The sequence below is a fragment of the Doryrhamphus excisus genome, linkage group LG7 (assembly GCF_037039965.1).
Source record: "Doryrhamphus excisus strain RoL-2023G ecotype Guam linkage group LG7, RoL_Dexc_Guam_v1.1, whole genome shotgun sequence".
Taxonomy (NCBI): domain Eukaryota; kingdom Metazoa; phylum Chordata; class Actinopteri; order Syngnathiformes; family Syngnathidae; genus Doryrhamphus; species Doryrhamphus excisus.
In genome coordinates, this window is record NC_136363.1 from 7,375,386 (window position 1) to 7,390,620 (window position 15,235).

The 15,235-nt window shown below is 40.7% G+C and overlaps 1 protein-coding gene across 1 annotated transcript in view; it reads right to left on the minus strand.

Annotated features, from left to right (window-relative positions):
• Window positions 1-15,235, minus strand: part of kcnh8 (potassium voltage-gated channel, subfamily H (eag-related), member 8) — a 36,599-nt gene that overhangs the window by 20,292 nt on the left and 1,072 nt on the right. Inside the window, exons 2-3 of the mRNA XM_058047750.2 lie at window positions 3,764-3,997; window positions 219-350 (exon numbers count right to left, since the gene is read on the minus strand). Coding sequence (XP_057903733.2) covers window positions 219-350; window positions 3,764-3,997 — 366 coding nt within the window. The remainder of the gene's footprint in view (window positions 1-218; window positions 351-3,763; window positions 3,998-15,235) is intronic.

Genomic DNA, 15,235 nt, shown 5'->3' on the forward strand with positions numbered 1-15,235 from the left:
CCTTGTCTTGGGATACATTTAGCTCAATGTCATCATTTTCAGTACTTTTTTAATTTTTTTAACCGTGACAAATTGGATATAGTGTAAATGATTTAAGGCTAACTTGAAACTGAAAAAAATGTGAGTCCATATGTTGATGTTGGTCCTACGAGAAGAAATGCAAAGCTTTTCTTGAGGATAGAAAGACGTGTACAGGGATGTTTCATGCATTGACTGACCTTCCTTCTTGTCGTCTTGAATGGCTTTAGCTTTAATGTCAGTGATGTCCTTAAAAGAAGCCAGAAAAAGCACCACGTCTCCCTTCTCATTCTTAATTGGTACAATGTCCAGCAGGCACCAGAAGAGCAGCACTGAAATGGGACAAAAAACACTCTCAGTAACACAATTCTTGGCCGCATTTAGTAAGATATTTGATGTATGTCTGCGTGTTTAGCGGCATCGTACAGCAATACCACAGGCTCCCAGACTTATTAGTAAGCCCATCTACAGTTGCCCCCCCCCCCCCCCCCCAAGGGAAGGGTAGACCCTTTAAATAGACAGCCTGTGTTTCTCATGATGAACCCAACATTGAAGTTCCATCTGGTGTTAAATAGATTGCTTTTTAGAGGAGCACCAGGTCAGCATCTGCAGGTTTGTTGAATTATGTACTAGTGTACCAGTCTATTTGAGCTCACTGTGGAATTATGATTAAAACTTTGTGTTTCAATGATTGAAGATGAGTAAGCCCGGCAAAAACCTGGATGGTACTGTAGCTAAGTCTGCGGAACCTATTACAGTACTGATTTTCCAACGATTATATGACAATAATATGTGATATTAATGTTGTTTGGGTTTTTTAGAAGAAAAGGTTTGTGGTCCACAGATTGATTTGATTGATTGATTGGCTGCAATTAATGACTATTTTCTCAGTCGATTAATTTATAGTTTTCTGTTTTGATTAATCGAGTAATCAGTCAGGCCCTAGATTGACCAGATCAATATGCATCAAACACAAACAGTGATTGGTTTGGTTTTCCAACGTGTCATAAAAGACAAAGAACTGATTGTTGTCAATGTCTTGTTTTGTCTAAAACAAAGAGCCTTATGTATTCCATCATTTCCACGCAGTGAGCCGTTCCTGTCTGGATGCAACAAAGATTAGAAATCAGACGATATTTTATTAGATTAGTTGCATACCAATCCTGTTTTTAACAGAAAGAAAGCATTTTTTGTTGTTTTTTTAGGACAAAAAGGCCAAGAAAAAATAAGTCATAAGAATTGTAAAAATGCATTATTTTTAAAGAAAATAGCATCCATCCACACATTCATACATTCAAAAAAATTACTTTCTTTTGTACAGCAAACATAACAAAGTTTGTTGGAGTTTCCCATAATTGTTGTTCTCTTTATGTCTTCACAATTTGTCACATCAGTGTGAGTCTAATCCACACAAAGCAGTACACTTTGACAGTTGTCAAGGAACATTTTTTTCTTTTCCTGGAATAGGAATGGAATGCAAATGAAGAGGATCTCCCATGGAGTTCCCTCCCATCACGCCCACTCGCACTCAGTCTTGTTTGCCTGCAGATGACTCAGGCAGTGTGTGTGTGTGTGTGTGTGTGTGAGAGCTAGAATTTAGAGACATATTTTACACAACAAACCAATTATTTATGGCCATGGACTTCATCTTTTATTCAATTTGGAATCAAACCTGTGGAAGAAAGTCTTACTTGTCCACCTCCTGTGAGGAAAAATGATCTTACACGTTGTACATACAGTATATAACCCAGTTGTAGTATGGGATATTTAATAGATAAAAAGATGTGTACAGTGCATGTAATACAGCCGGTTAAACACTAGCCTACCAGTAAAGTCATTCATTACTGTCATCTTCCTCTTCTGTCTTATTCAGTGTCGGAATTGGACAACTTCTTCCTTCATCACACACTTTGTCAGTCTCTCTTGCTTTCATTGTCGCGCTCTGTAGCTCACATACTGTAGCTATGGTAATGTAGTTAACATCTGTGCCCTCTCCTTAATGTTTCTTTGTTTTATGTGACGTATGGCATGTAGCATGTTGGAAAAGTGCCTCTCTGAGACTAATGTAGCATTAAAATAGTTGAAAAATTGCACAACACGATAAAACCAAGAGGATCGGCACATAGAGGAATGTTACAGGGAAAGCAATAAACTACTGTTAGTGGAGAGATCACATCTGTGTTGGTATTAGTGAAGCTGTGACTGCACATAATTTACATTGCCATCTGCTAAACGTGCCTTCTAAGCCCATATGACACAATGATTGATCACTGACTCGATGGTCAGAATGTTCTTTTCAGACCCAATATGGAGCGCAGCCATCTGACAACTGTGTATAAACTGATCCAAAGTCAGTCGTTCTCTCACTACACTTCATTGGCGTCACCTCTGCCTTGCTCCCCTGACTTACTGTACTCCTCTACTTGTCTACATCCATTCCTCTTACTCTTTCCCAGGGAAATGATGTGCCATTGGTTACTGCTGACTATGTTTAATCACAAAATAATGAGGGTGGAACAGAAAATGTCACACATCAATTCCTTCACCCATAATTGGATCTATCCATGGCTGCTGTACGTCAGTGCCAGCTCAAATGGAGCCTTGTCCGAAATAGACACTGAGAAGTACCATCATTTTGTGAATAATATATACAGGAGATATCACTATGTCCGTGCACTCTTAACAGTTAAAAGTTAAGATATTTATCATTGGATTTACATCTCCTTACGTTTTGGATGTATTATTACGATTTAAAAGGGCGATGATCATGGTCAGAATCAGCAGCATAAAACCCTGATCGGAGTATGCCTAATTAAAAGCTGGATTACAACTCTTTAAGGCAGGGGTCTCAAACTCAATTTACTTGGGGCGCCACTGGAGCTAGGGTCTGGGTGAGACTGGGCCACATCAGGTTTTCCAAAAAAAAAAAAAGAAATGCATTTATTAAAAACAGAAAAATATACAAACTTTTTCAGTGCTTTGGTTCCGATTTTCTACAATAAAAGCTCTGATAAAACATTCCACTGTTCTCAAATATCTTAATTTTTATTTTTCTGCACAAAATAAGATGAAAAATAAATAAATAAATCAAGAATAAAGAAAATCAATCAGTAATAAATGAATATAATAATAATAATAATAATAAAACAGCAAATAATAAAAACTTAAGAAACCACATATACATAGTTGGTGGGTAGACAAATTATTTTTTCGGATTAAAATGAACAAAGCATTATTAAAGCCCTGTAGACATGACAAATCACGACTATATTCACATTTATACTCTTTTTTTATTTACAACATATTGCGCAACTGCAGGGTCTTGAGACACATGCTAACTCGCAAACTAGAAATCTAGCGACCTAAACGGTAGCCTCCAAGTTATTTCCTTTGAACTAAAAAAAAAGCCAAAAACTTACCACTTCCACACGGATAGGGAGGATAACTATTAACAGTTATTTAACTTTTAACGTGAACATTAATCAAACGTAATAATTTTTTCTGGGTACATGATACCATACAGCATCCATATCAAATTTGCGCGGGCCGCACTAACATTAAACTTTCATATCAAGGCAGGGGCCTCAAACTAGTGTCCTGCGGGCCGCGTGTTTGAGACCCCTGCTTTAAGGGCATCTGTTGGAACAATCTTTATGGAGAATTGCACAGGCAGCTCACATTGGCACATTTTCATAGGCTAATTTTTCTACAACATTACTACTACTGGTAATTCAACAGTGCTCACCTGTCTTTTTATAAAACATGATCTCATCCTTGAACTCCTTGCGTCCCTCCAAGGCGTCGTCAATGCTGAGGATGATGCTTTCGCTGGTTTCAGGGCCGTACAGGAACTTACACGCGCAGCTCTTTTGCATAACCTCCGCCCTGGAGAAGCCTGTGAGCTCACAGAAGCCATCAGAGCAGTAGACGATGGGGAACCCCTTGGAGACCTGAGCGTTGGCCAGTATGAAGTTACTATCTATGGGAGGAAGACAAGATGGGGGTGAGCAACTTGCAATTTACTATAGTTCTAGGTTGACCAAGTATTTGTTTTTTCCATTGATACTTGTGCTTTGGTGTCCATTGATGATGATGACAAGCCTATCGATGTCAAATGCGATCACTCTAAACCAAAATACATCATCATGAATTGAAAAAAAAAATCCAAAAAGATTTTAACATTACTTTTACAATAACATAATCCAGTTTCCTCTGCCCTAGTGGCCCCGCCTCGACCCGCCAAGACAAAGAGACTGTATGGCTGACAGAAGGGCTCACTCCGTTGATGCCGTTGTTCTACGGAGCCAAGTAGAGGTGAGGAAAAACAGACACCCATGCACATGGCAATATATTAAGGCTGGCAAAATGATCAAGTTCATTTCCATTTATTGTTGATGATCGGTAACTAATTAATTAATTAATTATCATCCCAGGCCTAGTGCTCACGACTCATTTTTGTCAGAACGAGTTTTAATCTTGTGAGATGTTGTGATGTTGTAATTATTTTGTACAATAATGCCAAGTTGTACTGATTGTACAGTTAATGGAGAATGCAATGCAGACACGGTGCTCATTTTGGCATCTCAGTTGCATTATAAATAGAACGTTACTCATGAAAAATGCCTCATACACGCAAAGAACAACATACTAGATGCGTTCAGACACACATTTGCATTAAAAAAAGCACTGAACAAAGTGATCGTGCTAATATGCCGAGCACGATGCATCCTGTAAAGTGACTTGTTTTTAATAATTTCATTACAAAAATCTATTTTCTGCATCAGTAATTTCATTTCCCCCCCAACAACACCGGTATTTAATTGTTTCATGTAGCACGTCAAGGCTTTGTGGAAGCAAACCACCGTGGCTTAAATTTCGTCTGGGAATAGCGCAAGTGGAGAACAAAAAGCCTCATACACGTCCCTCTAGATGTTGTGTTCAATCAAACGCTCCTCCGCGCTTGTGGGAACTCTATAAAAATATGAATTATGGCACCTTCAGGTGAGTGGGGCTTTTATTGTGCAGGATAGAGTGAGTGAAATGTTGGAATATAGGCTCCACAAATACTGTGTTTCACTGTATATGATATGTATCACACACACACACACATACAGTAGACGTGCATATTGTTGATATGGCATCTCAGGACAACCTTAGTCTGAAAAAACAACGGTACAGAAATATCGAAATTGTAGCCGCGGCCCTCATAAGTGAATGGAATCCATTGCGAATGATTTCATACAGAAAGCAAACACACAGCAAGAATGTGTTGTCAGCAGCAATGCAGAGGCCAGACAGATGGTCACAAACGGCCACTGCATTGGGACCAGCTGTCAGTCGTGAGGCCCCTCAGGCTTCTCATGGCAAGCAAACACCAACAGTACCCGTGTGGCCTCCAAGGGCCCCCCCTTGTAAAGGCCTGGAGCCTGTCTGAAGGCAGGATTGTGTGCATTAGACGCTGTCATTGACAGGAAACTCATATTTACAGTAAAATAGTCACAATGTTGGATTGTGGGTTTAGTGACAAATAAGCTGTTTACTTCATGTACTTCTTTCAGGGTATGATGTACAACTCCGATTTTTTGTTAAAAACCCAATCTTTTATGTTGTCGTTCACGTTACCATAAAAACTGTGAACACAAACACGCTTTACGGACATCTGCCAGAATTTGTGCTCTCCTATGCACGATTTTGTGCAACGGAAGTCAAAATATTTTTTTTTACCAAATGACTAATGTTGAGAAGTAAGATGGCAAGACATTTGGCTATGGCGGTCTGTGGAGAACTTGTTGCGACGACTGCTCCGAGGAGCGTGTAGGTGGATGTCGGAGCCAGGAGTGGTGGGACTTTTGATGTGAGGCGCTTCACTGACACTTGTTAAAAATAATTTTCACATGACGTGAATACCTTTTGCCTACATGAGCAAATATTTTTATCCAATAATGTATCGGTCGCATATACAGTATTTGGCCTCACCGTTCAGACTGTAGAGCAGGTCGATCCAGATGTAAATTAAACCCACCAGTGTGTGACTGAGTAGTATCATTACTATTATTTTTATGGTCCCAGTATTTATATCTTTGAAGTACATTTGAAAAAAAATTAACATTTAGACAAACAACCATTCACACTCACATTCATACCTATGGACAATTTGGAGTGGCCAATTAACCTAGCATGTTTTTGGAATGTGGGAGGAAACCGGAGCACCCGGAGAAAACCCACGCATGCACGGGGAGAACATGCAAACTCCACACAGAGATGGCCGAGGGTGGAATTGAACCCTGGTCTCCTAGCTGTGAGGTCTGCGCGCTAACCACTCATCCTATTTTCTATATTGTACTTGTTAAATACAACGTCCTCAACATTTCTCAGTTGTATTGTTACTTCTGAAACATTATATTCATTCATTCATTCATTTTCTACCGCTTTTCCTCACGAGGGTCGCTGGGGGTGTTGGAGCCTATCCCAGCTGTCTTCGGGCGAGAGGCGGGGTACACCCTGGACTGGTCGCCAGCCAATCACAGGGCACATATAGACAAACAACCATTCACACTCACATTCATACCTATGGACAATTTGGAGTTACCAATTAACCTAGCATGTTTTTGGAATGTGGGAGGAAACCGGAGTACCCGGAGAAAACCCACGCATGCACGGGGAGAACATGCAAACTCCACACAGAGATGGCTGAGGGTGGAACTGAACCCTGGTCTTCTAGCTGTGAGGTCTGCGCGCTAACCACTAGACCACCGTGCCACCCGAAACATTATATTGATTGGCAGAAATGTATTTGATTCCATCAAAGTAATTAGTAAGTTATTTGGATAGATACAGTGCCTTTCCTATATACTATTATACACATCAAAGTAAAACAGATGCTATCTCCCTTCTACCCAAGACACCTTCCTGTCCTATTTTTCCTGGTGCCTCACATTCTAATGTCTCATGCTAGACCACAAACCCACAAAATTCCCTTCTCTTTCTCATTTTGGCCCCCTTCCCCTGCTTTCCTTTGCCCTCGCCCTCCTCCCATATCAACCTTCACTCCCTGCCTCCTCCCAGCTACATCCCTCCCACTGTTTTGGATCTCTCTGCCTAATTACTCTTCATCTTCTTCGTACCCTCGGAACTGCAGCTATCTTATCATTGATTGCGCTACCACCTGAGAGCATTTGCTTTGACCATATTCCTTCCTTTCAAAAAAAAGCCTGAATCATCTCTTTATCAGCTCTTTTCTCCGGCTTGTCCTTTCCCCTCCCTTCTGTTTGAATCTCCTCCTCCTCATCTCCCATTCGCAAACTCTCTCTCCACTCTGAATTTCTTTAGCCTAATTGCTCCTGTGCGCAAGCCCATAGATCATCTCCTTTCATGCTCACAATACTGCATGACAGCTGTTGAGGAAATCCCACTGGAGGGGCGAGGAAGGGAGGGATGGCGGCAGAGGTGAGAGAGCAAGGAAGGAAGAACAATGCAAAAAAAAAAAAAGTATGAGTAGGGAGAAGGCAGTAGGCAGCTTTTTATAAAAAATACTCATTCATTTATTCATTCAGGTTTGTTATCATTGATCTGTGAGCCTATTCCAGCTGATTTTGGAATTGACTCATTCTCCCTCTGCATATGTGGTTTTTCAGTCTCACCCAAAGTCATCTTGAATAGACTCCAGCTCACCCGTGATCCTTAAGAATGTAGAAAATGAATGGTGGTGCTTGGGCTCCCAATTTGTCTTACTCTATATGCACATACTCCTATGCCGGCATCTAAAGTAACCCCAAAGCTATTTAAAGCACAACAACAATTCACACAACGGTGGGGGGAAACCATTCTAGTAGCACAGAATAAAGGAGTGGCGATGTCAAAGGTGTTGGTGAAACAGCAGGGAGAACAAGAGATGGATAGTGTGCAAGCAGAGAACGTACAAGCCGAAACTGAAAAAGGGGGAGACAGACGGATAAGGGCGAGGGAAGGACAGAGGTTGATGTGAAGGGAGAGCAAAGGTTGGTAGTTAGAGAGATGGAGCTTTGAGAGGAGCAATAATGAAAGACGGAGATGGAGTGTAGGGGGAAAAGTGTTGGGAACAATGAAGTGATGGATGAGAACATCTTCTTGCCCCTGTGCCAGACATTCACCACGGCCTCTCAGAAAGTAATACAAAGCAGTCACATATTGTACCCGCTAAGAAAAAAAAAATGTCATCCTGGAGTTGCCATAGTGACCGGTGACACAACAACCAAGGTTATGGCTGGACAGTTTGATAGTTTGATATAGTGCTACAAAATATTTAATAGAAAACCTTGAAATGTGCTTTCCATGACTACAATGCAATATTAAAGTATAAATAACAAGTATTTGTTCGACCCCATTGTGGCAAGCTGCACTTCCTGCAGTCAGCAGCGTGTGTTTGGGTAAGAACGATAGAAGGATGTGAATGGAAAGGAGTGTCAAGGCGACACTGTACTACAAGCTTAAGGTTGCAAGGTTATAAGGAAAATGGTTTCACACTTTGTGGAAAAGCATGCAATCAAATTCATAATCTTATGAAAATAGTGTTCGTTTTTCAAGAAAAAATTAAATATTCATTCATTCATTTTCTACCGCTTTTTCCTCACGGGGGTCGCGGGGGTGCTGGAGCCTATCCCAGCTGTCTTCGGGCGAGAGGCGGGGTACACCCTAGACTGGTGGCCAGCCAATCACAGGGCACATATAGACAAACAACCATTCACACTCACATTCATACCTATGGACAATTTGGAGTCACCAATTAACCTAGCATGTTTTTGGAATGTGAGAAGAAACCGGAGTACCCGGAGAAAACCCACGCATGCACGGGGAGAACATGCAAACTCCACACAGAGTTGGCCGAGGGTGGAATTGAACCCTGGTCTCCTAGCTGTGAGGTCTGCACGCTAACCACTTGACCGCCGTGCATATTAAAATTAGGACTATCAAATTATTGTTTAAAAAGATTAATTAATCGTCATTAAAAAATTAATCATGATTAATCACCACTAAAGATAAATGCCGTCATAACAGTGATGTGTGCTCGCTCTGGTGCTCGTGTTAACCGCATTAAAAATGTGATGAATTAAATCGGTTAACGTTATTTTTGACAGCCATAATTATTATCCATCTGGGGTTTTTTCTATGCCACTCTATGGGGGTATGCTGGCACCTATCCCAGCTGAGAGGCTGTAAACCCTGGACTGGTTGCCAGCCAGAGGCACATATACTAGACAACCAAAAAACAAAAAAGAAAAATCGCTGTTTATTATCAACTCAAATTATTATCAAAGTTAGCGACACAAACCGGAAGTGTTTTTATGCATGCGCGAGTGTGACCAACCACAGCAGAGTGGGTGTGCCTGGACGTGGGCCGTGGGTGGAATACATTAAAACAGAACAAAAAAGAAAGAAAAACAGTCGAATAGGTGCAGATTCTGGAAGAACTATAAAGCTTTGTGTGCTGGTTATCATGTGGAGGAGTTCATAACTCAATACAAAGGGCCAAAAAATTAGCACAATAGGTTGTAATCTTATGCAAATGAAGTCCTAATTACTCGCAAATTTATTTTACGAGAATAAAGTCATAATTTTTAAAGAAAATTCTTTAATCTTACGACGTAAGATCTTACATTGTGGTGTTGCAATGCTAAATGAATATCTGCGTTAAGATGAGCCCTGTATCAAGTTAGTTAAACGTAGATATACAGTAGATGAATGACATGCTAGTCTTTGTATTCTGTGGAACAGGAATGCTTCCCTCGTGAAAAGAGAAAGGAGAAACTGAACTACACCAAAAAAAATAACCAACATCAACAAATGGTAATCAAAACAATACCCGTCAACATGCCTGTTTTTTCGCCTGGCAGAGAGGTAATAAACGGAGCCTCGTGTACAGTGCTCACACACACACACACACACACACAGTGCTCATTTCCTCAGATGAAAATAAGCTAAGAGAGAAAATCATTAGACAAAAGGCCTAATCACCTCTTAGGCACCATCCCTGTGGCTACTACCAAATTACACATAACAAAGAGTCATTACATTCCAGAAATGTGTGAAGCCTAATCCGACACTTCTTCCCTGGCAAATATCTTGCATTGTCAGGTTCTCTATCCTCTCTTTTTTTTCTTGCCACCCTAGTCATTTTCGTTCAGGAATTCATTACGGCTAAAGAGTGTACCAATCATCCCAGGCTTCCGCTGTCGATGGTTGCAGACAGTCTATTAGAAATGGTGATTAAGGGTGGAATCTAGCTAATTAGGCACTTTAACAAGACGGAGTGGCTGCACTGACTAGGGCTGCTCTCATTCAGAAGTTTGTCCATTTTTAAGTGCGCAGCAATAAAGCTGTCTAGTGACCTTACAGAGAGGACACAGCCAGGTGTGATGAAGACTGCCTTGCATTAAATGACTACTTGTTGAAGGAAGTGAATAATTGTACCCGTTTGTATGTTGCCACATGCTTGTTTTGAGAGCGGGCTATAGGTATATAACCTGCGGTATTTGTAATTAGGTAGAGCATGTAGTCTTGAGGCAGTTTTTATTCTCATTGTCATGTTACTTAATTCAGTATGTTTCAATATTTATATATTCTCACATTATACAGACATGAGTTATAGTTCAAAACTGTTCAATGTTCAATTTGAAATAACAAATATTAGTTTTGGCCAGTGTAGCATAATATTAGTGTTCTCTCCTTGCACAAATCCTACCTACCTTATGTGATAATGTGACATAATTTATCTTTAAAAAAAATAACACATCACATTTCTAATGTGCTTTTAATGTGCTTTTTAAACATGCTTTTAAATATGAAAATATATAGTTTTTATATTATTATATATTATTATTACAGCCATTACAAGTCAGTCAATTTTATATATATTATGTGTATTTAAATTGATAAAATAATTATTAAGTTGGTAATATAATTTAAAAAATATGTAAATTTTCTTTAAAACAGTTTTGCTGACGTAGACTAGTGTTGCACTGCATTGAATGACAAGCAATCGAAAAACTTCTCTTAAGAACTAATTCAGCATTTTTTTCACCTTTATTTCATTATTTTCATTGCCGTTCATTTCTCACTGCATGCCGAAAAGCAATAAACGCCTATTGCGAGAGAACGCCATGTGATCGGAACTTCCACTGGAGGGGCGCTACAATAAATGTTTAAATCGAGATGCTGCTTAATAATGAATTTCAATCTCCAATGTCAGTTTGCGTCTTGATAAGATGGGTGGCTTAATGATTGTGAAGACCATCGGAGGGCTGAGGCTGAATATTGTTCGTGGGCATTGTCTTATAACCAATTTCTTTATTCAAATAAAGCCATACACAGGCCGGGCAGCAAGGAAGGAAGACCGCTCTCATGTAGGCAAATAATATAACTACAATGTTAAAATACAAATACTGACTTAATATTACCACAATCCCTCCATGTCTTCACAACAACAAAGGCTCACTATTAAGTGGAATTTGGAGAAAATGGGGAGCAGTCGAGCCAATCCACTGGCAGGAAGTGAGAGCCCCATGTGCACCCTGCAACACAACAGTCAATGATGATTGATTACTCCCTCACAGGCTCATAACTACACTCATTACTTCCTTCAGTCGTCACTCTCTGCCTGCAGACAACTTTTAGATCTGCCTTCACACAATTTGGCTTAATCCAATTGTAAACACAAGCTAGTCTACGAAAAACTGAGACCTAAAAAAAAGTTTGACCATGTGTCTTTGTAAAGAAGCCGCTATTACAACTGGCTACCCCCAGGTGTGGGGAGCATCCCCATCACTTGTAGACCTCACCTCAAGTTATTATTATGTGGACTTCTCGTACATCCTGGTAAAACCGGCCACATGGACGCCGTCTTTGTAATTTGCGGTGAGTTTTCTCACGTTCTTTGTCAAAGCGCTGACACTCGCAACTTTCTTTGGCCCCATGGCAGGTTATTTAGCAGTTCAACTCAATGAAAAATGCCCTAACAATTAGTATTCCTATACCTCTTATGTTTGGGCCGATATAGTATGAATGATATGGTATGACAAGACACACGCAACTTTTTGTGACATGTTTCCATAGGCTGCAAAAGTATTCTCCCTTCCAGCAACAGCCTGAATAAACCCAGTTTATCTCCAGCGGATCAATCTGAATCACATTGGTCGGTGGGTTTTCACACTTGGTAATTAGCTTACTCTCTTTTATTTCCTGCAGGTCATAAGAAGTCAATGGGACAGCAACAACTTGGACTCAGAGATCTAAGAGAGATGGAGTCCTTTATAGTCGAAGATACTCTGATGAGGTTTTACACATTCATCTAAAGGGGTGGGGGGGGGGCGGAGTGTTTCTCATGAAGCGGGATCCCCACAGAATCTTTTTAACAACTTAATTAGTAGCGCTGCATTGAACAAAAGTTCATCACTGGAGAGTAAAAGTTGTTCTTTAGTGGCCTTCTGCTCATAGACAGAGACAAATGAGCTTTCATGCGCACTCAGAGCAGAGTTCTATGACGCACGAGAGCAAAGTGCTGAAAATGCATCTTGCTTTCCTTTTTTTTTTCTGGTTCTCTGCGTCTTCATCTGTCTTTGCACACATGCACAGCCTCGTTTTGTTCACGTATACACAAACAAGCCTCCCCATGCACACTGAACACGCTGCTCTCTCAAGTATTACCATCAGCAATTGTCAAAGAAAACACCGAAAAGGGAAAGTAGAGCTGGGAGTTATCAAATAAAGGTCTCGACAAACAGTCCACAGTGGCGTACACGAGGCTCACACCGGGAAACTTTACTCTATTTCTCCTCTATTTCAGTGGAGTGACAGTTGAATTTAGCTGCAGGGTGGTCTAATATGGACTCCATCTCCCCACTGAGTGACATTATTGCTCCACAGCAAGTACTGTATCTTTGTGCTGATTGCATTGCCGTAATAACATCAACACATGGGGTAACAACTGGAATCACAACAACTGGAAAGGCACAATAAACACGCTTCAGTGAAGTGACATTTACTTACATTTGCATTCTAACTGCTTTGTGTTGTTGTTTTACACTGTCACAGTGAGTTGTGTCTCTTTCAGATGTGTACCACTGTTTTAGCCCTTAAAACTGGGGTGGGTATACTTTTTGGCTGGTGGGTTAAAAAAAAATGTGTCAAAAGGACCGTCTATGTGGAGGTGGCATCAAACAGAAACAGCATACTTTCTCACGGTGCAACGAAACACAAACAAAATATCCACATCACGTAACTATGGGGGCTGCACGGCGGTCTAGTGGTTAGCGCGCAGACCTTACAGCTAGGAGACCTGAGTTCAATCCCACTCTGGGCCATCCCACTATGTGTGGAGTTTGCATGTTCTCCCTGTTTTGTCCAGGTACTCCGGTTTCCTCCCACATTCCAAAAACATGCTAGGTTAATTGACGACTCCAAATTGACCATAGGTATGAATGTGAGTGTGAATGGTTGTTTGTCTATATGTGCCCTGTGATTGGCTGGTGACCAGTCCAGGGTGTACCCCGCCTCTCGCTCGAAGACAGCTGGGATAGCACCCCCCGCGACCCTTGAAGAAAATGAAAATGAATGAATATTTCCCAATGGCCGCAAAGCATGCTGGGTAGTCCAGCTGCAACAACATATGAACTATGAACAATGAAACATTCGATATCAAGAGTATGTTAACTCCTTGTTTATTTCTCTGACAACCTCCTCAACATATTTAGCAATATTTAGCAAAATTACAAAATACGGCAAAATGTTTTCTGAAAGCGTACCACAATCTACTCAGCATGCCTTGCGGCAGGAACATAGAGATGTTTTTTTCTTTTGTAGCTTTTTTCCCCTATCATTTTGTAAAATTTTCCATGTTTTCTGTTGTTGGCTTTGTCTTGTAGTTATGACAAAGTAGTGCCATGGGCCAATAGAAAACCAGCAGCGGGCCCCACTGCGGACACCTCTGCCCTAAATAAACCAGAGCTCCCCAGTACCAGCAGCAGTCATGCAGCCCCAGATCATGACTTGACCGCCACCCTACGCCTGACTCAATTATCTTGGTAAGTAGTAATCTACTCTAAAGTGTCATATCTTTAGTATTGTACTTTGAGACGATATACTGTATATTTGAGATACCTATCACAAGCTTTACTGTAAACGACTCATATTTTAAGTCCTTATCTACCAAATGAATTGAGGAAGTGTTTGTAAAGTGGCAAGTTCCTTCAAATATTCAGCAAAAGGAAGGCAGGGGCCAACTGAAATGATCACCATCGTATACATTCTGGAATCATTCCTCATCAGCGTTACTTCACTGAGCATGTGGGGAAGAGTGCCATTTCACACCTCTTAAGGGAAATTATGACAGTTTACAGTCAACACACTTTCCATAGCATCTGATTTACTGTACTTCAGGCCACGCTAAACAAAAGCTAATCAAGCAAATGCTACGCTGTATGTAGAGTCAGACCATGCCGTTTCAAAGTCTGACCTGCCTTCTTAGGCTTCAGGTGACGTCAAAGGCATGTGGGGGGTGTTGCATAGCATATAGCGCAGCAGTGAACCTTCCTATATTGGCTCCTGGCAAGGCCATCACACCCAATTTGTCCCGTCAAGCCTTGCTGCCTCCAGTGTACACCATCTTCCAGTTGAAATCCAATGTTAATTTCCCTCCTTTTCGGGCTCAAGGACGGCATTGACAAACCACTTGTGCTAGAGGTCCGGAAACAATTCCCTAGTGTTAGAACTGTGCAAGCAACCAAGCAACCGCCTCACATTTCACCTGCTTTTTAAGTCATAGCATAACACTGCTGAAGCTGCAGAATGTTAGGTAGACGGAAATAGAGACTATGGGTCAGGAAGGGTGTGGACACGCAGGTACAAATAGGTTGTCCAGGGTCAGGTGGCACATATATGGTTGATTTAAGACTGGAGTGACATGTTTCTTTACTTACCATGTACTTACCATGCACCTCCATTGTATATTCTTCTGCAGTATTTAGCAAACACTTTCTGTTCTCTATTTTTTTTTTAAAAAGCTTTCTTTACTCCTACATCACTTGGTATTTTATTATCAGGATGTAGAAGTGAATCTGTTTAGCTTATCCTTCTTATCATTTTAGCTTGGTTTGAACAAAAATGTCATCTTGGAAAGGTTGCATTGGCATTTTAAGGCTAAAAGTAGTTGTGGTTTTTTTTTTACCGAAATATAAGATTGTGTTAT